Source organism: Barbatula barbatula (assembly GCF_947034865.1).
Source record: "Barbatula barbatula genome assembly, chromosome: 20".
NCBI lineage: Eukaryota > Metazoa > Chordata > Actinopteri > Cypriniformes > Nemacheilidae > Barbatula > Barbatula barbatula.
In genome coordinates this window covers 16,181,093-16,207,509 of record NC_136783.1, presented here as the reverse complement: position 1 = coordinate 16,207,509, position 26,417 = coordinate 16,181,093, and the positions used below count along the sequence as shown (strand labels likewise).

Genomic DNA, 26,417 nt, shown 5'->3' with positions numbered 1-26,417 from the left:
GCAGTTTGTGAAGAGATGAACCTGAATGTTTATATTCCTGCATTCAACAGCCTCAGTCACTGAAGAACATCCTCTTAGGATGACAGAGGCTACAAGTTAATAGAAGACAAGCCGTGGCTTTTAAACCATATGAGTGGTCATGTTAAACTGTAGGTTTATGACAGTGTAAAAAGAAGCCCTCAAAACCAGCTTTACAATGTCTTTTTGAATCAACATTTTAGGCAACCAAACCCCTGCTCATTCAGTCTATATGAGATATTAAACTTATGATCTTTCGAGAGCATTTTGTGTTGGCTTTTCGTTTTTTGCATGACTTAAAACGGCTATCCAAAACTTTTGCCTCTTTTATGTTTGTATGCAGGTTTCTTTGCATACTTATATTTACATGCATTGAGAGACAACCAAATTTTCACACAAAATATAACCCAAATCTCTCATTTAAAGTCATTGTTATAAGCGCATATGAGGAGCACTGATTGTTTATACTTGCTAAATATTTATTTTAACAAAAAAGATTGCAGCTTTAAAAATAGCTTTTGTTATATTTGATGACAAAATAATGGTGTTCAAAGTTTGTAATGTGGATCTTATACTATAGGTTTTGTTTAGGAAGGATAGCGAAAGATCACCACACGGATGCGAGGTTGACCTGGCATTGTGGAGACAGACTGCGCCAGTGTAGATTTAGCAATGCCCGTGCATTTATGGACAAGGTGTTAATCCATTAATAATGGAATCACATTCTCAAATTTGGGCAGGATACTCTTAAAAGGCAAACTGGCAGATTGCATCCCTCATGAAGAAAGTGTTGAATAACCTGAAAATGTTCAACAAGGAACAGACATCAGTTGACATTTGACTTCTAGACACTCTTACAAAAGTTCACATCTCTTTCTAATAAAACACAGTTATTGCGTGACACTTGGAAACAGGACAAAACTGAACATAACAACTTCTAGCAATCGAGTTCCGTAATTGGGAGTTGAAGTTGATGCTGAAATATATACTGTATATGTATATAGATGTCGAGAATCTTTCTTACTCAAAACACGCTGCAATAATACTTTCAAAAAAACAACCTGTGATGCAAATATCTTAATTGTAAAAAAAAAGTATAGACTGTAGCTAATAATTGTGTCTAATTAATACTTAGTAATGATAATTCAAATCAGTTCTCTACGTAAAGGAGCTCATGTATAGACTTTAGATAAGAAAGCAGATAGGTAGACACAAAGTTCAGATAAAAAAAACCTGTAAGAAATGTCTGCTTAAAGTGTGCTATGAATAAACAATACTTTTCAATAAACCTATAAAATTAAAGACACATTTTAATGGAGTTATTTTCATGTAAATGCGCTGTTGCTCTCTTTAGGAGATCTTGCGAGACGCTTTAGGTGAACATGATGATCACTGTAAATACATTTAGGCATGAAAATATAGTTAAAAGCAAGACAATTTGCTTCACCGCAGTCATGATATTTTGCTCCATTTCAAATGCCAATTTTTTGTGCATATGTTATACCCATTTTTAATTTGTGTTTGTAGAATATCATGTAATAAATATACAGAGAGGTAAATCTAAAGCAGACAGTGATGAATCAAAACGTTGTTTTTGGGGGCCAGGTTGAAAACAAAATGTCACTGCGTCCCACACCTGCCCTCCCACGACCAGATCAATACATACATTACTTCTTTGAAACCCTTTCCCCGGGTCCCGAGGCAATGCTTTCATCTTTTCAAAAACATGCCGTTAAACTGATTAAAATAAAACTGCCAGTCGATTGGTGCAACATGCAAGCGAGCCCTCAGCGCGGCCATGGCAGGCACGTACAGACTTGACTCTCAAAGCCTAACCTTGAGCTGCATGTAAACCACAGCTCGTGCCTCAGGCAAAGTCACCCTGGAGGGGTCTAGATCGTGGTGTGAAACTGCGAGGCCCTGGGGCTTCCGTTGCCCCCGGCCGCCCACTCTCCTGCCACCTTGAAATGGATTATTCACGGGAAATCCGGCTCTTCTGGGATCTGCGCTCTAATGAACAGATGCTACAGAACTGCACTTCAATCACTACATGGTCCCAAAACGTGTTAAATGCTGTTTTGAGCTCATGGGAAGCAGGGATTTATTTAAATGAATGTAAATGTTGTAAGACACAAGGCTAAAGGTAAAGTGAGACAAATAGGCATCATGGGACTTTGATTTAATGGTCTCACCTGAAAAGTATTACAGAACCTGCTTAGAAAGAATCAGTAATTGCTGATCTCATTTCATTGTGGAAAAGTCCAAAGCCTTGAGAGAGGTTTCATTCTTTAACCTGCAGTATGAGCATTGTGTAATATACTGTAGACCTACTGAAAATTCATATCTGAAAACAATGTTCAACAAAGAGAGGAAAGTAATTCAAACAATAGATACGTCTGTTACAACCATAAAATGCACTCTGTACATTGTAACTATTAACACGCCGATTATTCATCAAATAATCTCCATGAAATATAGAATTATTACACATTAAATATTTATACATTCTCTTGTGTAGAAACTAAAGCTCTTAGAATTCCACAGATTTGACCCCCGTCCCCAAGATTCCATTTACAAATACATAGATTCATATCATCGTCAATAAGATATTGAACAGAAAACTGAACCCAGATGTAATGAACAAGAATACAAATTCTATCAAATGCAGATGCTTTTAAAAAACAAATCTGAGACATAACTATTGCCACCTTCTGGCTAGAAGTGGCATTGTGTACCACAGTATGAACAATATCGTGTAGCATTCCATAGGTAGCCAGGAAGGAAAAGAGAGACCAAGTATCAAGGGGCCGCCTCTAAAGAGCCGTTTCCTTTAGATCGTTGAGGTTCGGCATTCTCACGCGGGGGGCTCTGGCAAAGCCAATACCGTTCTGCCCACCTTTATTTGTCATTTGGTCTGGATAAGGTGCTCCCTCGGCTCGAGTCAAAGCAGAGACATGCCAGCTGGACTCGATCTGCCCTGGCAGAGGGTAGTTGTGGGGTTTGCGGCTCTTGGTATTAGGGGTGATGCTGCCCACCGGGTGCCCTCTGCCCTCGTTTAGGTTCCCTTTGGGAGGGGGGTTAGGAAGAGGATGGAAGCGCAGTTCTGCCGAGCGATCGGGAGGGGGAGGCTGATTGGAGGTAGCGGGAGAAGAAAGGTGTAGGAGTTTACGCAGGGACTTCAGAGGCTGGTTCTAAAACGATAAGCAAGCGGATACTTCGGTTTGAAAAAATATCTGTAACACACACTGAAACCCTCCAGTGAGGTACATCAAAATAAGAGATCTGTCCCGTGTGCATTACCTGAGGCTGGACGTCCGGTTGCTTTTCAGGCGGCCAAGTGTTGTCTCTCTCCCTTTCGCGATCCCTCTCACGATTTCTGTCCCGGTCTCGGTCCCTGTCCCTTTCCAGGTCACGCTCCCGGTCACGATCCCGGTTCCGATGTCGACTGCTGTGATGAGAGGAGGTTTTAACCGGTCTCTGTATCACTAGCTGGTCCTGCTGGCTTTCACCGGGAACCTGACAGACAGAGGAAAGCAAAAAGTTGTTGAAATTACCAGAAGAAAGCAAATGAAATATAATGTCTGCATTAGTGTCATAAAAGTGCACCGAAAATCACGTGCATGGGGCCAGAAAACTGAAAACGCACCAGAACACAAAATAATGCAGAAAGCCTGTTACCCTTAAAAAAAAACTAAAAACAGAAAATGATCTTTTGCATAAAGAAAGCAAAGACTGTAATGATTTTTTACCAGATACAAAAAACTAATTCCCATTATTCCTGAAAAACAGAGTTTTAAAAATGTTTTACATTTGTTAGTATTTAAACATCATGGTAAAATTACCTTTCATACTGTTTTTGATAATTTCAATTTTTTTTATATTTCTAGTATGATAGCTTTAGGTATTATGTGCTATACCTTATATAAACTGTATCACAGTAATAGGAATATAATGACAATCACCATTTAGAATACTATAATAATAATACATTTTGAGGTCAAATGTACTAAAAGAAAACAATTTAATACAATGTAGAGATGTTGGTCTTATCTAAGCTTTATTTTCATTATGCAAAATATAATTTGACATATTTTTGCTAGATGCATTTTAGCCATCTTGGACCAGCTTTTACAAAAGCTTTTTGCAGCGGTTTATAAAATCGATGGATTACTGAATGTACTGTAGATAAGAACAGGCTGGTGTTTTGGAACGTGAGCAGTTTTTGACCTTTTGTACCAAAATGTGAAATATTTCAAACTGTGTATGCATGTAAGGCCTTACAGAGGACAGAGCCTTTGAGTGTGTAAAAAATGTTTTGACCACTTCTCCCGCTCTGTCCAGGTGTTGGAGAATGTAAAAACATGCATTCTTCTGCTATAGATGACTATGTGGTCCATGCACGTCAAAGAACACATGCTGATGCTGCTGCGATGCTAGCAGTAACCGAAGCGATGCTGCTTGATGTGTCAAACACGAGAACCAGATCCATTCCGTCAACATACATAAACACTAATATACCCACTAATGGAGTGGTTTAAAACTTTAAAATGAACCCGAAACACAACCTGTATTTACCAAAAATGATTCATAAAACTTAATATTAAATTATAAGGCTGTCTGGGCCGCCAGCTACTGTATTTAGACCCTAAACTAAGCGCTGTTGGCAGGCATGGTATGCATTTACAAGTATGCATTAGGCTTGAAGACCAACGCAGATGGTTTTTTTGCTCTTTAAACCAACTTTTTAAAATTGCAGCGGTCTGGCAGTTACTGTTTAAAAACTGTAGCATAATTGAAATGCGTGTCTTTTTTCTGAATAATTAAATATTCAGATACAACTTAAGTACATAGAGGTGTTCATAGGTGAATTCCACTCAAAAGTTTAAAACACCAAGTTTGAAGGACAAACTGTGAATAGCAGTATTCATAACATCATTTCGAAAACAGATATCATTTTTGGAATTCTGTTTAATAACGGCAGTATAATAAAAATAACACACTTCACATTTTAAACCTAGATGCAGGCCTGGTGTTGACATGGATCTGAGTCTAGTGTTGTGTTCATAACAATTCAAAAAGAACAAAAACGACAAGGACATCCAGTCATAAAACAGCTATACAACAAAAACTGTCATGCAATGGATATTGTGTTTGTTTGGTGGAGCGGCGCGGTTTATGCGAGCAATACCATGGGCTGCGGGACAACAGGTAGCACTTTGACAGCAGAATTATGCTTTAAGCTATTCTTTGAGTTAAAGAGGGGGAAAAGGCTTTTCTTGATGCTCGGGTTCCTTCCCGCGTTGCCGTCCGTCTGCAATATAAGACGCACAAAAGCCCAGTGGCTCATTCTATTAACACCAAACATCTTTTGTTGTTGAATATAGCAGATGAACATATGGTCCTCTGGTTCAATATTTGCGGACAGAGCACAGTAGAGGCGGATTCTGCCGCACATGCTGCTCGGGTCTAGACAGGTCTCCATATGGCTGTTATGGGGAAATGGCACTGCACTATGAGAGTCATCGAGGGGTTTTGTTGGCCGTGAATAAAACTAAAGAAAAGGAAACTTCAGGATTTGCTTCAAGAGATGACCTCATTTTGCAGGTTTTTAATATTTAAAGACTAAGTGCCAAGATTGAAACTAGGGACACTTCATATGGAAAAGATCAGGTTAAAGTTAAAATAAATGTCAATGTTGTATATTGTATATACTCGGATCCTATATGAATCATACATCCATTTCCCATCTGCAGCCACTTTATTTGTCTGAATACTTCAGAACATGATTGAATCAATCTCAAGAGGGGAACACTCCTATCCATCCTATTGATAATGACAAACATTAATCTCTATCAGACTATTATCCCGTGTGTACAATACATCATTTAAGGTTAATGACTAGCGCACAGACATACAACACTAACACGCAAACACAGCAGCTAAGCAACACATATACATACACATACACATAAAGTACCCGCAGAAAAGGTATCCTGGCTAAAGCATTACTGTCTCAGTCCTGCGCCTGAACTCAGTTGCTAAACATCGGATGAGGAGTAAAAATGGAATTTGTTACCGGCTGCGATTTCTTTTTCTTCTTCTTTATGGCTCTGAAGAAACCCTGCTTCTCTTTTTGTTTAGGGACCTCTGGTTGGTTCATGACCATTGCCTCGGAGTTATTCCTACGAAAAGTGGAAAATGTGACCTCTCAACAGAAAACACGTGGGTCATAAATAAGTAAAAAATAAAAAACACAATGAAATAAATAATTAAATAATGCTTGGCTTTTGATTTAAAATAAACAGACATGTTGTCAACATAACTCATGATTGATGTTTAAAAGGATAGTTCACCCCAAAATGTGAACGCATTTACACAACCCCAAGTTGTTCCTCGGTGAACCATCCCTTTAATAAAAAATATATTTCTCTGCCAAGATATTAGACAATAGTCTGGAGAGAATGCATGGCTATAGAGGGTAAAGCGTGCTTTTTTATTTCTGCAACCACTGTACTGACACAGCAATACTACGGTTGCCAAAACCTCTAAACCGAAAATAATAGATGACACTTATTTTTATACACTTTGATATAATAGTTTTTCATTCACAGCCCAATATTTCATGTTGTCACTTTCCCTTTGACAAAGCATTTCATCTCATAGACACGCATAGACAGAGTGATTTATTTGCTGGGCTGTGTGTGCTGCCCAAACAGGCTCGTGTGCTCACCAGGGGTCGAAATTGGTCTGACGTTTGGGGTGGTTTGTCATGGCTGTATTTTCTGCTGTCACGGCCGGCACTCTGCTCTGCCCAGTGCTCTCGTGGAACGTGTTGTCGGGTCGAGGTGAGGGGACTTTATAACAGAACAAAAAAAGCAAGAATCATCAGCATTAAAAGAAAAACCTTTTTCAATGTTGTTCAGGCACCGCACAAATGATGACATGATTCACTCACCCTCTTATTTCAAACCTGTTTGAAATTCTGCAGATAGAAGATATACCGAAGAAGATATTTTTAAGAATGTTGGTAACCGGACAGCTACAGCACTTATTTACTCGAATTGGATTTGTGTCCAACAATAGAAGTAAATGATTGCCACCGTTGTTCAGTTACCAACTTTCTTCAAAATATCTTCCTTTGTGTTCTGCCGAAAGACAAAACGTCAAACAGGTCTGAATTGACAAGAGGGTGAGTAAATAATGACAGAACTTCAAAGTCATTACTATAGAAACGGATGTAAATATTCCAGATTTTGACAACTTTGCATGACCAAACTGAGCTGATTTTATCATTTTTTAAATGATAGAGCATAAACAACAAAATATCAACAAACGTTGATACGCAACAAATGTTTTTTTTACAATAGAAGTGTTTTTATAAATGTGCAAAACATCACACACCTGCATTGCCGATGTAAAGGGACAAAACAGACAGATACAATAAACAGTCGTGTACAAAATATATTTTACTTCATAATTACCAGATCAACCATTTGAAAAAACATTGAAGTGTGCTCTTCCATGAACCACCATATTAATAATAATAGTAATAGCCTAGACCGGGGGAAAGAGCAGACCATAAGACCCATTTAAACACCATTTCTACAGTTTAAAGTGAGCTGCACGTCAACAAAACGGAGCTGTACACACCACAAGCGCTGAGGGACATTTATGATGATGATTTTCAGCGCCACTTCTTCTAGTATTTACTGTATATGTAGCATATGCTTCATTTAATCACCTTCCGCTCCATGCACTGGCTCTCTCCCACAAAAGAGCTTTGGATGCTGCGGTTCTTTCACAACAGCAGTGTAGTTAACTATTAAATTACTTTTATAAATTGTTTGTTTAACAGATTAAAATGGTTGAGCATTATATTCATCCCTATTTAAAACATAATCGGATGTGGATGCAATGTTAACAGAGCTCAGAAATTAAAGTCACGGTTTAAACACGTAACGCAAAGTGTTCCGGGTACCTCTGTAAAAGCTTCCTACTCTACGAGGCATTGAGTCACTGTAGATGATTCGGTTTTCCTTGGACGAGGTTCCATCTTCTATATGAGTGTCATGGTACATCCCAGGCTGGGTTACGAGAGGTCTCTCACACTATGAAATGAAACAGAAACTGTGAGAAATCATGTGCTATAACATACAGATATCTTCAATATCGCACAAAAGTTATATATATACAGCTGCAGAAAAATTAAGAGACCACTCCAAATAAATTTTATGCAAGAATTTCTAGATGTATTTTGGCCATTCTAGTCCAGTGTCTATTACATTTCAACAAAATCAAACCTCAGGAGTGACAAAGTCTTCCAACAGCAATGAGAAAGACAGACAGTATGACAAGACTAAATCAAATGGTTATTGAGGTTGTCACATAAAAAAAGTTTTCCTAAACACATGTACAAATGTTGTTGTTTTTTTTGCTTAAAAGTGAATATGGATTTTTTTTCTTTGCAGTATTTGAGGTCTGAAAAAATAAGAAAGATCTTTTCTGTTATTTTGACCTGTTTCTCTAGTTTTCATTTCCTGCAAATAAATGCAAATCGAAACAATAGGTTAATTTGAAACGTGGTAAAAATATTGTTAGTAGTTCACAGAATGAAACAAAAATGACTATTTTAACTAAACGCATACCTATAAATAGTCATTTTAAAATCAGGACAACGATCTCTGAAATTGTATCTTAATTTTTTCCACGGCTGTACTGTTTGTACATCTACTCTAACTGAATATTTGTTTGGGGAGAAAGAAATGAACAAATGTGGAAAGAGAAAGCATTTAAAGGAATATTTCACCAAAATAATGTTACGATCGTTCACTCACACTCAAGTTGCCATTTACTTGAATTGCATGTTTTATTCCATATAATGAAAGTCAATAGTGACTGAGACAAACATTCCTAACATTCCTTTTATATTCCACAGAAAAAGAAAATATGAGTTTGAAACAACATAAAGCCGAGTGACTTTTTCAACGGAGGATTCAATGCTCAAGACATTATTAACATAATGACATTTACAAAACATCCATATCAACAATGGTCTAACAAGTAAAATGTAATTTGCTTTAATGTTCAGTGTATTAAAAACAAAGAAAAGAGGGGGCATGAAAAACAAGCAAGGAACATTTCAATTTGACATTAATATTACTTTGAGAGAGTGTTTACGTGTGGCTGTGTGTAAGAGTTTAATGGGTCATGTTAGGACCTCAGACCTCGTTTTTTGGGCGCTGTGTGTGGAAAGAAGCCGTGTTGTCCCTCGTAGAGTCTTTAATCGGAGGACGAGAGTGAGTCTTCTCTTTGGGAGACTGGTCATTCTGCAGACATAAACACACAGCAAAATAAGCCACTGAAAGATGCTGGGAGTGTGCAATAGATCCTACAAAAAAAATACACAGGACCTTTAACGGTAGAAATGTACAGCAAGTGGATAGCATAGGTCAGACAACATGTTCTTAGAATAATAGCTCAATTTTCCCAAAATTATTCTGGGAAGCGAATATGCAAGTAAAAGTCTGTTTCTTGTTCTGCGGCCTGATTCACTCCCATTATAGATTCTGACCTTTCTGGATAAAAAAATAGTACTGCTGGAATATCATTCCACGTAACCTTCAATGGTAACACTTTTACAATAAGGTGCCATTTGTTACTCTGAAAAGCGAGGTGTGCTATGATTGGCCAGTTAACCAGTGCATGGTGATTGGTCGAATACTGCAAGCATGTAAAAGGTGTAAATGTTATTTACATAGTTTGAAATTTCGGATGAACAAATCCAGGGCCCGGTGGCAAGAAATTCCCTTATTTCTAATTGTAACAGTTTTGTTACTAAGGGTTTTCTTACCCTAAGGGGATTCATTCCACTGGGCCCTGATCTTCAAAGATTGACATCTCCAACATAGTACAAACTACAGAGCTCCCACTTTCATCTGAAATCACAGATGTCCTTAAACAACACAAATGTGGTTTGGAAATGTAATCCCATCAGAACTGTGGATATCTTTGTGTGTGTGGGGGTGTGAGTGGTCCACTGCGTAATCAAATAGTTGTGCACACAACAATAAAAACATGAATGCAGCAGAGTCATATCTTTAAATGAGATATTGTAAATCAGAACACATGCAAATACAAACACACACACACACACACACACACACACAAATCTAATCTTCTGAAAATACTGTCCCGAACAAGCATTGTTTACATTATTGCTGTTTGCTCACAGAAAAAACAGTAACGCTATATTCAGAGAGAGACAAACAGAAGAAGGTATCCTTGCTTGGGACACTCTTTAGCTAGAAAGCAGAGATTAAATGCTAATAAAGGAAACCGTTAGATGATTGTTTAGTAAGATAACCATTCAATATGCTACAGTACACAGAGATAAAAACCAAGGTCACTGACCCTGCCCAGATCTTGCGTGAGCTCTTCTCGAGATGAACTGGTGTTGTGCCGTGGGAGCGTTCTGTGCTGCAGCTGAGGCGAGAGGAGCTGTAAGCTGCTAGCACGCGTCGGCACCCCCTGCCCGACCACCAAGCCCACCTCCTGTCCGTGTGGCCGGTGTCGCTCTCTCCGAACATACATGGAGTGGCGGTGAGGTCGCTGCTGTGAGGAGAACGGACTAGTGTAGCCAAGACCGTAAGGATAGGACTCGTGTGGGGACGGGAGATTGTGCGAGTGCCCGGCCCCTGCTCCCACAACCCTGTTGGGGTCGAGCGTGTCGGAAGCCTTCGGTTCATCCGGTGTTTTTTTGCGTCCTGAAGAACGGCGTGAGTCAAGTGTGCCTCCCTCCAGTCGTGAGTTCCCCCGTCCGCTGGGGCTGTGACCTTGGCGTTCCGTCCCAGCGTGCCGCTCCCCTCTGGGGCTGCCCGGTGCTGCGTTTAGATCCAGGCAGCTAGATGGGAAATACCTGGAACCCGAGCCTGACCCAGCCATGGTGTCGTCCGGGTGAAGCCGTGTCTCGGAGAGATTCCCCACGGACTTGGCGTCGCTCAGCGCCCCGTGGCTCTTGGACAAGCTGAGGAAGGATGAGGAACTTTTGGAGGAGGATGTGGAAGGCATTGATCCGTGTGAGGATTCCATGTAGTTATGGCGACTGTGCTTGTCCCCGGACTGGAGAGTGCTGGTCTTCCCTTCTAAGAAGGATGAGTGGCGTCCTGGTTTAGAGGACTTGAGGTACTTTCCACCAGATGTGTCTGCTACTGCAGTGGCACCTCCTGCTTTAGGCCCCAGGTTGAAATCAAACTCAGTCTTTCCTTTATTGTCTTTAGGGCTGAGGAGGTGGGGAAGGTTGTTGTTGGCCAGGTCTTTGCTGCTAGAGGCAGAGCGGCTTAGGGTCTGGGCCTGGTAGCTCTTGGGGTGTAATGTAGGGCTCAGGGTGGAAGAAGTTGGCATGTTGCTGCCGTTTAGGAAGGTATCGGTACTCCGTTGGAGGTCTTCGTGGCGGGGAAGAGACGAGCAGTCTTTGCTGTTGGCTCGCCGATGACTTGAGCTCTTGCTATGACTCCTGCAGAGGAACACACCAATAAGAGTGAACTACACTTAACATGTAAAAGAAATGTAAATAATGGCACACTATGGATTAGCTGTTCATGTTTGACAATTGAATAAAACTCAGTGCTCAGCAAATACATAAAAACCAGTCTAGGCTGTCTGCTTATTTTACTCCAATTTGCCTTAACTTTTATAAGACCCTAACAATAAGATTGTATTTGTTAACATTTGTTAGTGCATTAGCTAACATGAACTAACAATTAAAAATACGTTTTCAAAGATTTAAAGGGATAATTGGTAAAGTAGATATTTTAAAGAATGTTGGTAACCAAACAACATTGTGTCTATACAATAGAAGTGACTGGGTGCCGCCGTTGTTCGGTTACCAACATTCTTCCAAAAGTCTTGTTTTGTGTTCTGCAGATGAAAGAAAGTCATACAGGGCTGAATAACGGAAGACAGAAAGTTAATTTTAGGGTCAACTATCCCTTTAAGTGTTTTGCAGGATAGCTGACCGGCTGGGGATAGTGTTGTCTCCATGGTACGGTTTTCTCTTTGAAGAGCGAGGTGGGGTGGGTGAAGGTGGCGCTGGTCGCTCCGGACCCCTCAAACCCTGAAACACAGGGTGGTTCAGACACTGCTCCGTCAAAAAGCGTTCCGTCGGGTTCAGGCACAGCAGGTTCTGACATGGTGAAGGGAAAAGGAGGAAAGTCGTGTCACAGAGGAACAAAAGAACTCAGTCTTTATTAACACCATTGAAGTTTTTTTTTAAATCACAATTGCTTGGCTAAGAGAGTAATTTGTACCCTAATGAATAGTGCAAATTGCTTTACCTTCATTAAATCCAACATGAGTCCATTGATAATACACAGGTACCTTCGCTCAAGTGTCTGAGGGTGACTTACAGAAGGAAACTGTCCCAAACACACAACAATAGCATTGCTGATGAGAAATCGGACACATTAAAACAATACTGTATATGTATGTGTGATGTGCATGTGCGCTCTGGTCTTCTAAGGACAACCAGTATAGTAACATTTAGAAAAATAAAAGCATAAATATTGCCATGCATTTGTACTAAAAGATGGTATCTCAATAAGCAACTCATGGAATAATCTCTGTGCCAAAAGGCACCTATGATGACTTAAAATGCTGTCTATTGAGTCAGCTATCTAGGTTTTAAAACTGAGGACACATGTGTGAATCTTATGTGCTGTGACCAGCCCCGTCAATACAGAGCCAGTTGTGTTTCACACTGGCACATGGCTATACATGAGTCACAGCCAGTCACTTATTCAGAATACTGGGATTGATGCCACAGGAATAGAGAGAAGCGAAGAGGCGAGCACACGAGAGAACATGACAGTAAAGAGCAAATGAGAAAGCACATTCTCACTCTTAGTCCGGCGAAACGAGGGTTGTTGTAAAACAGCTTCATCTGTTCTGGTGGTAAGGGACCCAACACCTTCTGAATGGTGAAGAGCTGGTCGATTTCACTTTCGCCCGGAAACAGGGGCTGCCCATCACTCAGTTCTCCCAAAATACACCCCACTGACCACATGTCCACCGCCTTCCCATATGGAGCCCTGTGAAAGTCGAGCCAAAACAAATATAAGTCAAACATTGATTTCTTCACTTCTATTTTCGTAATGCAAAGTAAAAAATGTTAAATACATGTGTTATGTGTTTTCAAAGTCTACATATTTCAGAAAGTTTGCTTTTGACTGTCATCAGAACAGCACATAAAAACAGTCCTTTTAACTGTTTTTTTCCATAAGTCATTTTGGTTCAAATCAAAAAGCAGTAAAAAATATTACAGTTTTAATTTTTGGAGATCTCAATTTGGAACCAAACTCTTCTTATATATATATATATATATATATATACATACTGGATCTATATTTATTATTCTGTTGAACACAAAATAATATATTTTTAATTAAGAACACAAATCACAGCATTGTAGGGCACTTTTGACTATGGTAGTCAATGGTGGCCATGAACTGTTTGGTAACAAACATTCTTCTAATTATCTTTCTCTGTGTTTATTATAACAACGAATGGTGTACCGATTGGGAACAACTCAAGTGTGATTCAATGATGACAGAACATTTATTTTTGAGCGAACTGTCCCTTTAAGGTTAGATTGTTTGAATGTTTACCCTTGGCAATAGCGATCATTGCCTTAGCAAGGAGCACAAATCATGAAAACACGGAGAAAGAGCGAAAGCAGGCTAGAGAGATAGACATAACACTGAGACACAAATCTTTGCACCAACACACAGCAAGAGGGAGGAGAGAATATTTGTGTGGGTGGAATTTAAATGGTGAGACTTTCAAAAAATCTTCCACTGCATTCATCTACTAGAAAACAACGCTTCAATGGCAACAAGGACAAACGGCCGTGCACCACACACACAAACATGATGTCACATCTAATAGATATATAAATCAACATTTCTACGAACAAAATGAGTTTGTTTTTTCATGCTCCCTTGTGGCTTTACAGATTTGTTGTTACGGTTATTGTCAAGAACAAACTATGTTAGGCATCACCAAAACAGGATGTACAAATGATGAAGACAGGAAGCCTGAGGATATCCGAACTCACCCCAGAAGCAGTTCAGGTGAACGATACCACCTGGTTGCCACATATTCGGTGTAGTTAGCATCGCTGCCCTCAGAGAGGTTACGGGCAAAGCCTGGAGGTGAACAGCCAGGGTGGTGAGATTCAGGAAGCGAGAAAGTAAAGAGGAAGAGCAGAGAACACAGGAAAGAGAGGTATTTGGCATGAGCAATGTTGCGCACGACATTCAGAGTTCTTAATTAATCTTGCCATGTTGTTCCCTCTAAAAATAAAAGTCTTTGAGAGAAGCCTGCGGAGTGAGTCATGCCTGATTCCTGTGCCATTCGGTGTTGAGGCAAAAATGAACCCTGAGTGAATATACATACATATATAATACCAAACTACCAATACAGCTGAAGCTTTTTCTTTTAAGATAGCTGAAATTAAAACTTTAAAATATCTTTCATGACTTTAAATCAACAATATTTGCATTACAGCCGTTCAGTCGCTCAAACATTTGAATGAGTTGGACAAAATCAGTTCTTTTCTGTGTTCAGACGTCACTGCGGAGCTCGAGGAGTCGAAGCAGCATTCAGTGAGAGAGATCAGTGTGAATATGGGGGTGGCTGATCCTGAATCAGAGTCTCTGCTCACCAAAATCACACAGCTTCAAGACATCATGCGAGCTGATGAGCAGGTTTTCAGGCTTGATGTCTGCAAATCAGATCAAAAGGAAACTGACATTTTCTTACTGAACGTATGGTTTGATGCAATGTAAAAATAGAAAGCAAAGACGTCTCCGTTGTTTTCCTTTATAATAAGATCCGTTACACCACTTTTGTTAGCAATTTTGCTCATTTTGGTGTCCCTTTGGTGGAAAATACACCAATTTTGTTTATCTCCACTAAATTACGTTATTTTTTTGTTTGGAAATAAGAAAAAAAACTCTCTTACTCACAGCCTACTCTTACACATTTCTAAAGTAAAACTTACAAATATTTCTTAAATCTCAAAAAAAACCTAAATGTATAAAGTGACATGTTTTCGAAATATGACATTACGATAAAATACTACTAATGTATAACATTTTTCTTCTGTTTATAATCGTATCTACTGTATTTTGGTTTGTTTAATTTTCTTAAGCTTTATATGAAGATTTGACGTAAGTTGAATTTTCTTAAACTTTACATGAAGATTGGACGTCTATATTATGCATTCAAAACAGGAAAAAGCTTTATGTGGACACTTTCTATAACGTGATAGTCTTACCCCTGTGAACGATCTCGTTCTTGTGACACCAGTGAATAGCTTTGATCAGCTGAAAGATGTAGCTCCGTACTTTATCGGGTGGCGCACCGTTAGGCAACTCCTCCAACAGCTCAAGCATATTCTGAAATATATAGAAGAGCAATCTGAAAGACTACACCCTAGTTCATAGTACTATCTTCATACTGTCTATAGTACTTAATATTCTCTCTGTAGCCCGCATAATATAAACAATAAACAATGAGTAAATCTATTTCCTATGGGCAAAACCAAAGAGAAAATATCTGCCATTTTGGCTACACAAACCAAGTAAACCTAACTTCCATGCAGAAAGCCTAGTTTTACCCTCCATGTGTGACGTCATGTGAAAACCATAAATTAAATATGATGTTTTGAGCTGACCTTCTCCACATATTCAAACACTAGATAGAGTTTTCCCCGTCGACGGAAAGCCTCCTTCAATTCTACGATGTTGTCCTGCTTCAACGTCCTGAGCATCTTGAGCTCTCGTAACGTCGTTTCTTTGACCTCCTCATTCTCTATGGGAAAACACAGCGGGTTCGGGAGACGATTAAGACAGTCGCTTGTGTCTTCTGACACAGTTAAACATGTAGGATTTTACAATTGTTGGGTGAAGCGTTTGTGTGTAAAAGATAGCCATCCAAGCAGCCGCTTACGATAAATCATGCAAATTATGCGTCATGGTAACTGCAACTATTATGCAGCTCATCTCAAAGCCTCCAACCAGTAAATTGCACAGATGAAAAAACAAGCATTCAGATCTAGCAGTCTTTTACCTTCGCTGTCCTTGAACTTCTTAATAGCCACAAGCTCTTTTGTCTCCTGCAAAACAGATATGCAAATAAGTTGAAGCTTTTTCCTCAAACACAAGCTTTATTAGCAGGCCGTTAATGGACTCAGTAAAAAAGGCGGAATTGACATCTTTAAGAGAACTATCCATTAAACCTTAGTCATATTTTTTCACATAACTATAAAGATAACATCATGGATGAAAACATAAATTTATATATTATTTTATATAAAATTGAATGTGTGTATATATAAACTAACGATGAAGATACATTTCTCTGATGCTATTATATATTAGAAATATAAACAATATATAATTAACATTTTAGTCCAATACTATAGCATAGTTATACATAACTATAGCTTAACAACACTCTGACCTCAAAACTATTTTTTAAAACTTCCCATTATTGTCCTTGGTTTTAACAGGCCTCATGTCTTCACTAATTTGTATGTGATGTACACACAGATTAAACCACACCACCACCCTCTGACTAAAACATGTGTTTGCTAACATTTGGACGGAATCCATGCAACGCCCCAGCTCTCAAGATTTAAGTAGACTGCTGAGAGAAGCAGCTGCAATTAAAACGAAAGAATATCCCAACTTAAACTCCCACAACAGGGCTGGATACAGGCGCCAACTCCACCTGACGCCTCCAGTGCGGCACGGAGTGCCTTGCAGGTTTCCTCATGCTTCTCCTTCATAGCAGACCCAATAGTCATTTTCACTTCAAGCATAATTCGTCATGAACAAATATGAATCGTGATGAGAAATGATTAGGAGTCACAGCAAGCATGCGAGACTGGATCAGGAAGTGGCTTCTCCATATAGAGTTAAAAGGGCCCTTGCATAGGGTTCTTGCAGAGAGTCAAGTCACTGTCAGGGTTTGAAACCCTTTTACTATTGAGAACTAGGTCAACATTATAGCCTTTGATATTAAAAGGTTGTTTTGTGAGCATATCGCAAAACATGCGAAAGTATAGCCAAAGAATGCTGTTATTCAAGCGGTTATTGCAAATTTAAAATCTAACATTTTAAACAAACAAATGAAAGAAAAAGTCATTGTTGTGATGGGACTAGTTACAATCTGAACTACAAGCCCAAACTGGTGAGGGAAATAAAAATAATTTACGCTTGAGTCCTGACATGTATTACAACCCCTGGAACTAGACCGCAAAATGACACCATTTAGAAAAAATATATTTTTAGGTTTTTTTCACATACTTAAAGAAACTGTCAGTCTCTCAGGATAAATATAGAGAGTGAATGAGTCACGGACGATGGATCGATCGTTCATTTGAAAGGTCTTTATGAAGAAACTGAGACTTTCACGGCTTCAAAACCCACCACACGCACTGCATCCGCATCTCACATTTCTAATAACCATTGAGACCAACCAAGAACTCTATTTACAAAGTGAAAAAATTATAAAAATATGTATAGACAAAGTAATCTGATATTACAGACAACCACATTTCAGATTTTTAGTGACCGGTGGTAACTTAATCCTCAGCGTAGTCGTTTCCGTTTTGGATTACAGCATGTTAATGTATAGGTCAGGTGTACTTGTTAGTGACAGGCTGTTGATGCGAAACATAAGGACCACTAAAGGGCCAATGGGGGTCCAAAGCACTCAGAATAGTCAATATATCATTACATTCACTCACAGGGGGAGTGAGCCTGTGTTGATGGCTTTAAGTCTATCACTTTACCATGTCCACATAGAGGGATTACAAACAGCAAGCTTGTTGTTTTAATATTTAAATCCAAGTAAAATATTATTTATTTCTTCATTTCAGTGCAAAAATCTGTAGTTTAACCAAACAGCTGCTTCTGGTATTAATAAATCCATTGGATTTTTACAGGCAGCTAAAGCAATTAATAATAGGCTTAAATATTTAGGAAGCCAACCTGTTGTATTGGTTACTTTAATAATGATCTCGGCATCTGGTAGTTACAACTATATTGTTAAAAACAGCATGGGTCGAATTTCATATTGCCAACAATGCATGTGCAACTTTAATTGTCCATTCTGTTTAGATAGGAAACAAAGCTGGGTTCCTGAGCTGGCAAAGTGTCTCTGTTTTGATGACGAACTTGTGAACTTGAAACCCTTGAGCCTCAAGCGGAAATAGAGTAGTTCTCAGCTAAATTTGATATCATCTGCATTCAAGAGCTCTGTATTATATAGTCATCTCTATTAAATTCTCTTAAGTTTGCAAGGGCTTATTTAAAATAACTCGATCTACAGTAAGACAGTTTTTTGCTGTAATGATTAAATGTGAAACATTTAAAAGGGATAAGAATAAGATTGGATGCCAAAGTGCTTAAAATCTGCATGAAATCACATTCACAGCCCATATTAATTATGATGTACGTATTTAACACTGATAGAGGGCATTTAATGAATAAAAAGGATTTGGGTAAAGAGCAATGTATGGCTTAATATATGAACGATGGCATTGACTTTATATTTATGAAATAAAAACAGTCTAACTGTCACAGTATTCATAAACTTTGAAAAGATATTTGTACTTGGCCATTTTTTTGCTTCAAAATCCGTGATGTGAAATGGTTTCAACCTAAACCTGTTCCCTTTCACAACAGCGAGGCACACGTTCTCCATTTATAACGATAAAATATGACACCTTAAACCTAAGATCACATATAAAAACACACAGGAACAGTAGGGGGCGGTATGTCCTCTTGACACAAGCCAGCCTGCTTGCCTGCCATTTCAGTATCAGTAAGTGTCTGTTCAAGGTAAGCGTGCATTAAATCAGCTTTAAACTACTGCCTTTAAGACATTTAAGACTATTTAAGACATCAGCATCCACCATGATCATATACTTTATACATTATGAGAATATACTGATAAACACAATAATAAGATGCTTGCGGTTTGGTTATTTATTCTGTATAAGAGCATGCGTGAATAATAGCCTGTCAGCTAATGACCGAGGGAGAGAAGACAATAGCTCTAGACTACTGATGTTGATAAATCAACATCAAAAAGGCAAAACTGGAAAAATGCTAAAGGGTAAAACATTGTGTATATAATAAATTCGAAATGATTTTGGTTATTAATATGCATGTTTGCATTGTTTCTGACAAACAATATTAAAATGTATGAAAATGCACCAAATAGTGTCTTCATTTTCTTTCGTATTTTAACATATATAAATATAACCTTACTGAAGAACTGATTACTGTGTCTGTATTTAGCTGCCTAGCTGTGCGTGCAACCATTTTACGTCATCGAAAAAGAACATGGCGGCCTCCTTAGGTTAATAGGTAGTACATTTAGGTTTTTCTTTAAGAATTGAAAATATTTGATATGTTTCTAACTACAAATGCTAGTAGTGTAAGGCTATTTCAACGCATTAAGCCATACATCTCTCTATACACTGGGTTCCCTTGAACACCTTTATCTATTGAGAATGACCTAATTTGCTATTATTGCCATTATGTTTATTACATTAATAACTGACATTAAACATCTATCACTAACAATGGCAAATAGATTAAAAATACTAAAGAAATAAAAAATAATGCATAAAAATAACAACATAATAAAATTGAAATTTAACAACATAAAAAACTGTACAAAATAAGACCAGGAAAATATACTCTATGTGACACAATCTGTGAAAACCAGGCTAAAGACTCAAAATCAAATTCTGAAATAACAAGCAACAAAGTTGAATTTTAGATATCAATGTTATATTTTCATTAAATGTTCTTTACATTATTGTACGTTATGATGATTATAAGTATTTAAAAAAACTTTATTTAAATATACTTTCCTAAAGGGACACATCTCAGCTAAACAAAACAGCAACAACACAAGGTAATATATTCTTAAAGTTGATTCAGCCTTTTTCAGTACTGTTGGCACAAATATTAAATAGCTTCACGATACTAAATGGTTGTAAGAATGAAAGTAGGCACTACATGTGGTCTTCTTCCAGGTCCATACATAACAGTGTCCCGCATATTGACTGTTTTTATTGACTACATGGCCATTGTTCCATTACAATGCTTCGCTCGCACGGTTTCCAAAAAGTACCCTAAACAAATTGCAATACGTTTAAAATCCTGCTGCGATAATCCGGAGAAGGACAGGAACTAGGGATCACAATACTCCTATTTTGGAACCCTACATTCGCTCCCAGTCAGGTTTCGTATAGATTTTAAAGTTCTTATGTTTACATATAAGGTTTTTCACCATTTTGCACCTCACTACTTATCTACTTAACTTGCTAGGGCGTGACCTTCGTTCCTCTGAGTCTGGCCTTCTGGCTGATCCCCCAAGCGCTTACGCTCTATGGGGATAGGGCCTTTTCTTCCTTTGCTCAAAAACTCTGTAACAGCCCTACTTATGAAATTAGACAGGCTATATCTCTTAGCTTTACCTAAAACACACATTTTAGACTTGCTCATAGTTAATGGTTTTATTATAGGTTGTTGTTTTGCTTTTAATCTTCTTTGTTATTTTTGTTTTATCTTCTATTTCTTTATGGTTAAATTCATTTATGTAAAGCGGTTTGGAAGTAACACTGAAAGGCGCTATATAAAATAAAGTTTATTATTATTATTAACAATGCAGACATGTTTACATTAGACACATGGCGGAAAGTCTTAGCCTTGAGAGCTACACGATGACATAAGCACAAGGATGTGCTAAATAAAATCATTAAAATCCATTTCAAACTTCATGATTTCAATTTATTACCAGTTAGATGTGCCACAGGATCTAAAGCACCAATTGTGCTTGCAATACAATGCAAGTGCTCAGGTGAAAACAGCAAACACCATTTCATTTATAACACCATGAGCTCATTTGTTGGACACGGATTAAGCCAAGTTAGGGACTAAAAATGTTCTATTAATTAATGCCTACGATATAATGTGTTTCTGCAAATCCACTCATTTAATATCTATATTTCAGATTTGCATTTGTATTCACTTCATAGCTGTAGCATTTTCTATCTGTCAATTTGAATCTCACACACCAGAAGAATAACATTAAAGTTTTATATTTGTAATGTATATTTGTAATCCTTTTACGCTCAAGCATAATCATACAAATCATAAAAAATGTAAGTAGCATGTTTAAAATACATCTCTCCATCTTTCCGATTCTGTCACACGCCATCTCAACCACGGAGCCTTGCACAGTCATCTCAACACGGCCTTCCTCAGCCAGCGTTCCCACTCAAGGTGACCTATTTAATGGTAATGCACACTCACGTCCCCACTTCCTTCACTGTCCTCAATTCGGCTTATACTATATAAAAATAAATATTCCTCTTCACCGATAGAACAGGCCTTGAAATTCAGATACCTCCATCACTTACAGAACCACACAGGACTGAAGAGTATATAAAGCACCCTTATGCAGCTTCACACGGGCAGCAGAAAGAAATTTAGCAGATCTTAAAAATGAGATGTTCAGATGCTAATCAGTGTGGGTGTGAAATGACAAATAAATAAATAGCTGCTCCTAACATCTTACTCTTTTCTCCACTCATTATGATCATGCGATATTACAAAATAGAGAATTTAAGTGACCATTGGACAAAACAAAACTTTGGAAGCCTAATGGAGACGTATGCTTTAGTCACTTCCTTCTCAGACATTTCTTAAACATTTAAATGGATACGCCACCCAAAAATGAAAACTGTGTCATGAATTGCTCACCCTCTGGTTTTTACAAACATGTTAAAATGTCTTTGTTCGGTTGAACACAAAGAAATATAATTCAGATAAATTTATACTTAAATATAAATATAATTTAAGTCTCAAATTGTGCTCAGATTTCCAAATTGCTGTCATCAAGTCACAGATGTCTATAAACTTAAACATTATCTCCTAAATCTCCCTAAAGACCAAATGATCCAGACTGTGAAATTCAACAGGTTTTACCTGGTGAATCCAGCCTGATCAGCTAAAAACTGGTCAAACACCCTTAAAACCAGCCTGCTAGGGTTGTTATGATTATTTATCATCTAAATTACATGAGAACTGGGTTAAGTCTGCTATTAAGCGCAACAAATTTTTTATAGCTGGATGATAAAATGCCAAGTGTTCGCAAATTCTAGGCAAAATGTGACAACTATAGATGTTAAAATATAACAGAGTTCATTTATTTTGGATGCTTTTAGTCACAGCATAGTTACAATTGTGTTATTCTATGGCTTTGATGAGTTTATTATTCTCAAATGTGTAAAAACATATGTAAAGTATGAGTAAGTGATCCTTAACTTTTGACTTAAAAACAAACAAAATAACAGGAGACACAAGGGAATGCAAATTGAAGAAAAGAACAGATCTTGGTGTGTTTGGTCACACACAATCTGGCTTTCATGGCCTTCGTGGCTTTCTGGGATAACATCACTTGGGCAGACTTGAGAGGAACAATAGGCATTCCAATAGCAATAGTTAGAAACAAGAGCCTACTCACTGTATACCAGACAGTCTTAGAGGGAATACTATAACTATATAGCATTATATAACATATAAGACATTCTAATGACTAACCGTATAAAATATAAATGAGTAGGAATCCATCAAATATTAAAACGAATAAGTGGTTTTATGTTTGTGTCTTTGTTCGTTTGTGCGCATTTTACAGGACAGCCTTATCCAACGCTATAATAAAACTTATGATGAAAATAACCATTCATCGCTCCAGTCCATCTATGAACAATCTGTCATAAGAAGCCTCTGACCCCACTCACATTCTTCATCATGAGGTTTCAGCTAATACATTCTGGTCCAGATGTTCAATCATTAATTCTTAACGGACTAAAACGATCTTGAACATTATGTGTAGTGTTTATTATGGGTAAAATTGAAAAAATGGGTATGTAAATAGGGGTGTTTCTGAATCAACGTTGAACTAAAATTGAGCTCATTAGTATTCTCAGTAAATTGAATTATAGTGCATATACAAAGCCATACCAACATGATGTTGCAGGAATCAATGGTAATAAATTAAGCTAAACTAAATTACGCTTAGATCAATCGTCTATACACTGTATCACACCAAAAGCCTATAAAACATTACAACATAATCCAAATTCATCATGAAGAATCGTGAAAACAGATTTTTTTACCGACTTTAAGACAAAACGTATCAGTAACAACAAAATAAAAACTTCACAAGAACAGAAGAGAGAAGAATTACAGTCCAGTTGAATAAAACAATGTTCTTAATGGGGTTTGTACATGCTTACAGGAATAGTTCAGTTGGTTACTAAGACAAAGTAGAAACAAGTACTCTTGGTTTCAAGTACTCAGGTACATTTTTTAAACGCATTCAATGAAAGACACAAAAACAAAGTGCTGACTGACCCTTTACTACATGTACAAGCACAATTCTGTATATTGGTACACCGATGAGTATACTCGCTGCTAAGTCTCATTTTCTTAACAATCATGCATAGGAACCTGAAATGAAACATCGCAATTACGCATGAAATTATGACTAGATTATATAATCTAGAATATATGTCTGCTTGCCTTTCAGTCATCCAATCTTTGTGATTTTAAAATAAACTATTTATTTATTTTATCTAATGTAATAATCAATAAAAATGTCCAATACACTTGAGATGTCTATGGATTAAAGAAAAGTAAAGTACCACATGTCAGCATTTAAAGAAAATTTCTAAACTTGATTTAAAAAAAAATATATGTACTGTAATTACATACAGATAAGAGAAAACATGATATTCATGCTATCACATTGAACTGTGTGCGTCGAGGTCAATGAAATCGAAAGTGTAATGAGCCCTAACCATTCTGTAGCAATGTACTGTCATTCATCATCCAAACAGGCACCCAGCCACACCGCTGCGGCCAGCCCAGGCGTAAAGACACGTCTTGGGCATGCAACCATGACTTAAATACCAACAGTATTAAGGACACATACAAGGGGGACTATTGAAAATAACAAGCAGGCCGGTTTAATAACATAAAAAAAGAGTCCACAGTCTTCTCACATCCAATATATTTCGTGTACTGAATAGCGTAACAGTACCAAGGGCTAAATACATTTAGCAGGCATGCATACGCAGTGTACACAAGCTGTATTAATACAACAGAAGAATGCACAACATTTTCAAATGGTGCATCTGCAATTTCCTTTCGAAAATGCATTTTTTATTTCCCTTATTGTGATTTTTAGTCTAGCGATGTTCAACTGTCTGAAAATGCCTCCCAAACAACGAAAGGGAATCTGCCAACTAGGCCACAAGCAATACATTTGGAGAAGCCCACAATTTTAAAAGAACCAGTTGCTAGGGAACCATGCCATTTTAGAATTGAAAATATACTTTTAAATATCACAACAAATGCAACGTTTAAGGAGTTTTTACCATGTGTTGTGCAACACTTACGAGATACAGCTGCAACGCTCATAAAACGCAAGTCTGTTTAGCATGTTTTTCTTGGGGTTAAATAATAACTTGCCACACTATTATGCATTACAGAATGACCCAGAAAAGACACTACAGCTGTGCAATTGAACATATAGTACAGCATTGAGATGTATTCACCCAACTATATTCAATTCTATATGTTGACCAACAGATTCCAAGAACATTCATTACCTTGTGTCTGCATTTCAGGACCACCCCATAGGCTCCTTTGGAGAGAAAGAAAAAGTTTTGTAAATATATTAAGCTTATACCACAAGCCATTCATTCATGTTATCAGCAACAGACCAAACCTTCATCTTATAGACACACCAACTGTTCCCAAATCACCACTAGTGCATTGAATGTGGAAAACAAATTCTCTTTTAAACAAATTCTCTTTATACATCTACTGAATGTTGTTAGCAGAAGATGCACTCACCCTCTCCTACAATCCCAAGGACCTCAAATTTATTCATCACATTACCAATGCAAGTAATCTTCATCAAGTCAAAAGATGGCGAGATGGTGCATGTCTGGGCCGATAGGAGTGGAAGGCCGATGGATGGGACAGAAATCTGCGCTTGAACGGGTCATTGCAGCAAAATTGTGTTCCCGGTTGGTCCAAATCCACACACACACACACACAGACTCACATTCCTGCAAACTAATACACTATGCACACACACAGACACACATGCACTCAGTCACCTAAAGAGGAAGAGCAAAAAAAAGAGGCAATCTGCAGCAAATTATACTCTGTCATGTGTTTCACATGCATGCATCAAACGATGATTTCATCAAGAGAAGATATTCATAGGTGGTTTGTTTTGTCTAAAGCAATAATAACACAAAGACTAGTTTCTCGAGACTGAACGCCATCGCTATTTCACATAGTTTCGAGAGCTAGAGGATTACAGGTGGGTGCGTTCAAAGCGAACGTCAGTGATGTAATATGATGAAAACACACATGCTCGTGCATTGAATATGTCACCTTGGATGTGCGACATGTATCCAGCTGCCTTGTGGACAGTGTAATGACTGACCCGTTGCTTTCACGTGAACATTATTCCACATGCGTTACGCAGGTCACGTCGTGACACCCAAAGCTCCTTGTATATGTTTGTGCAACTGTGCATAACGGGTCGCGCATGTCTGCATTTGATGCGTGGTGCTGTATGTTCCGCTGGTAACACTCGTAGGTGGATAAAAGTTCTATCATTATTTTAAGCATCCTATCCCCCTTAGCATAGACAAATCTTGTGTCACGGCATTAAGAAATGACTGATAGCCCACACCATTCACACCCACTCTCAAATGAACAGTAAGAACGCGGCGGTGCGGTAAAAATCACAACGATGTATACATTGCTCGGCAACCGTAAAGACAAACGTATACAGCGGCAAAGGTGCGTGACTTAAACGCATGACATAATCGATAACAGGTGACTTCGGTCTCCTGTTGTGTGTGGGCAGGGGATGCGGGAGGTGTGCATGCGTTCTTTTCAGTAACGGCAACGCTGTAAAAAGCCCGACACGTCCGTCAACGAACGCGCTTAAAACGACAAGCGCCTTGACATTACTGTCCATTTACAGAAAAGCGTCCACCACATTACTCACTTATGTCCGAGACACAGATGCCCGAGCTCTCCTCTCTCCGCATCGCCAAGAAACGATGTTTTCATTTTCACCTGCAGTGGTAACCGCTAACCCATCATCGCAGCTGCAACAGTATCCACCTTCATTCTGAGCCATTGACAACCTAACAACGCGATCAGACGGCGAAATTAAAGATCCCACTACCGCGAAGGCTTTGCTCATGAATATGAATC

General features: G+C 38.2%; 1 protein-coding gene across 1 annotated transcript; it reads right to left on the bottom strand.

The window, feature by feature from the left end:
* Positions 1 to 1,312: 1,312 nt before the first annotated feature.
* Positions 1,313 to 26,417, bottom strand: cdkl5 (cyclin dependent kinase like 5). Its single transcript, XM_079482547.1, has 18 exons — positions 26,206 to 26,417; positions 25,029 to 25,297; positions 24,782 to 24,816; positions 16,147 to 16,192; positions 15,752 to 15,888; positions 15,353 to 15,473; positions 14,738 to 14,797; positions 14,129 to 14,219; positions 12,914 to 13,103; positions 12,351 to 12,431; positions 12,033 to 12,199; positions 10,429 to 11,530; positions 9,243 to 9,344; positions 7,997 to 8,126; positions 6,749 to 6,872; positions 6,095 to 6,200; positions 3,319 to 3,534; positions 1,313 to 3,209 (listed from the first exon to the last, which is right to left on the bottom strand). The coding sequence occupies exons 2-18, from the start codon at positions 25,090 to 25,092 to the stop codon at positions 2,832 to 2,834; spliced, it is 3,150 nt and encodes a 1,049-aa protein (XP_079338673.1). The 5' UTR covers positions 25,093 to 25,297; positions 26,206 to 26,417; the 3' UTR covers positions 1,313 to 2,831.

What these genes read in the sequence shown, in the direction of transcription:
- cdkl5 (XM_079482547.1), bottom strand. Translation starts at nt 25,092, where the DNA reads ATGAAGATTACTTGCATTGGTAATGTGATGAATAAATTTGAGGTCCTT. An exon ending in CCTTGGGATTGTAGGAGAGG is followed by an intron (nt 24,817 to 25,028) that starts GTGAGTGCATCT and finishes TTCTCTCCAAAG; the next exon opens with GAGCCTATGGGGTGGTCCTG. An exon ending in AACCGGACGTCCAGCCTCAG is followed by an intron (nt 3,210 to 3,318) that starts GTAATGCACACG and finishes TTATCGTTTTAG; the next exon opens with AACCAGCCTCTGAAGTCCCT.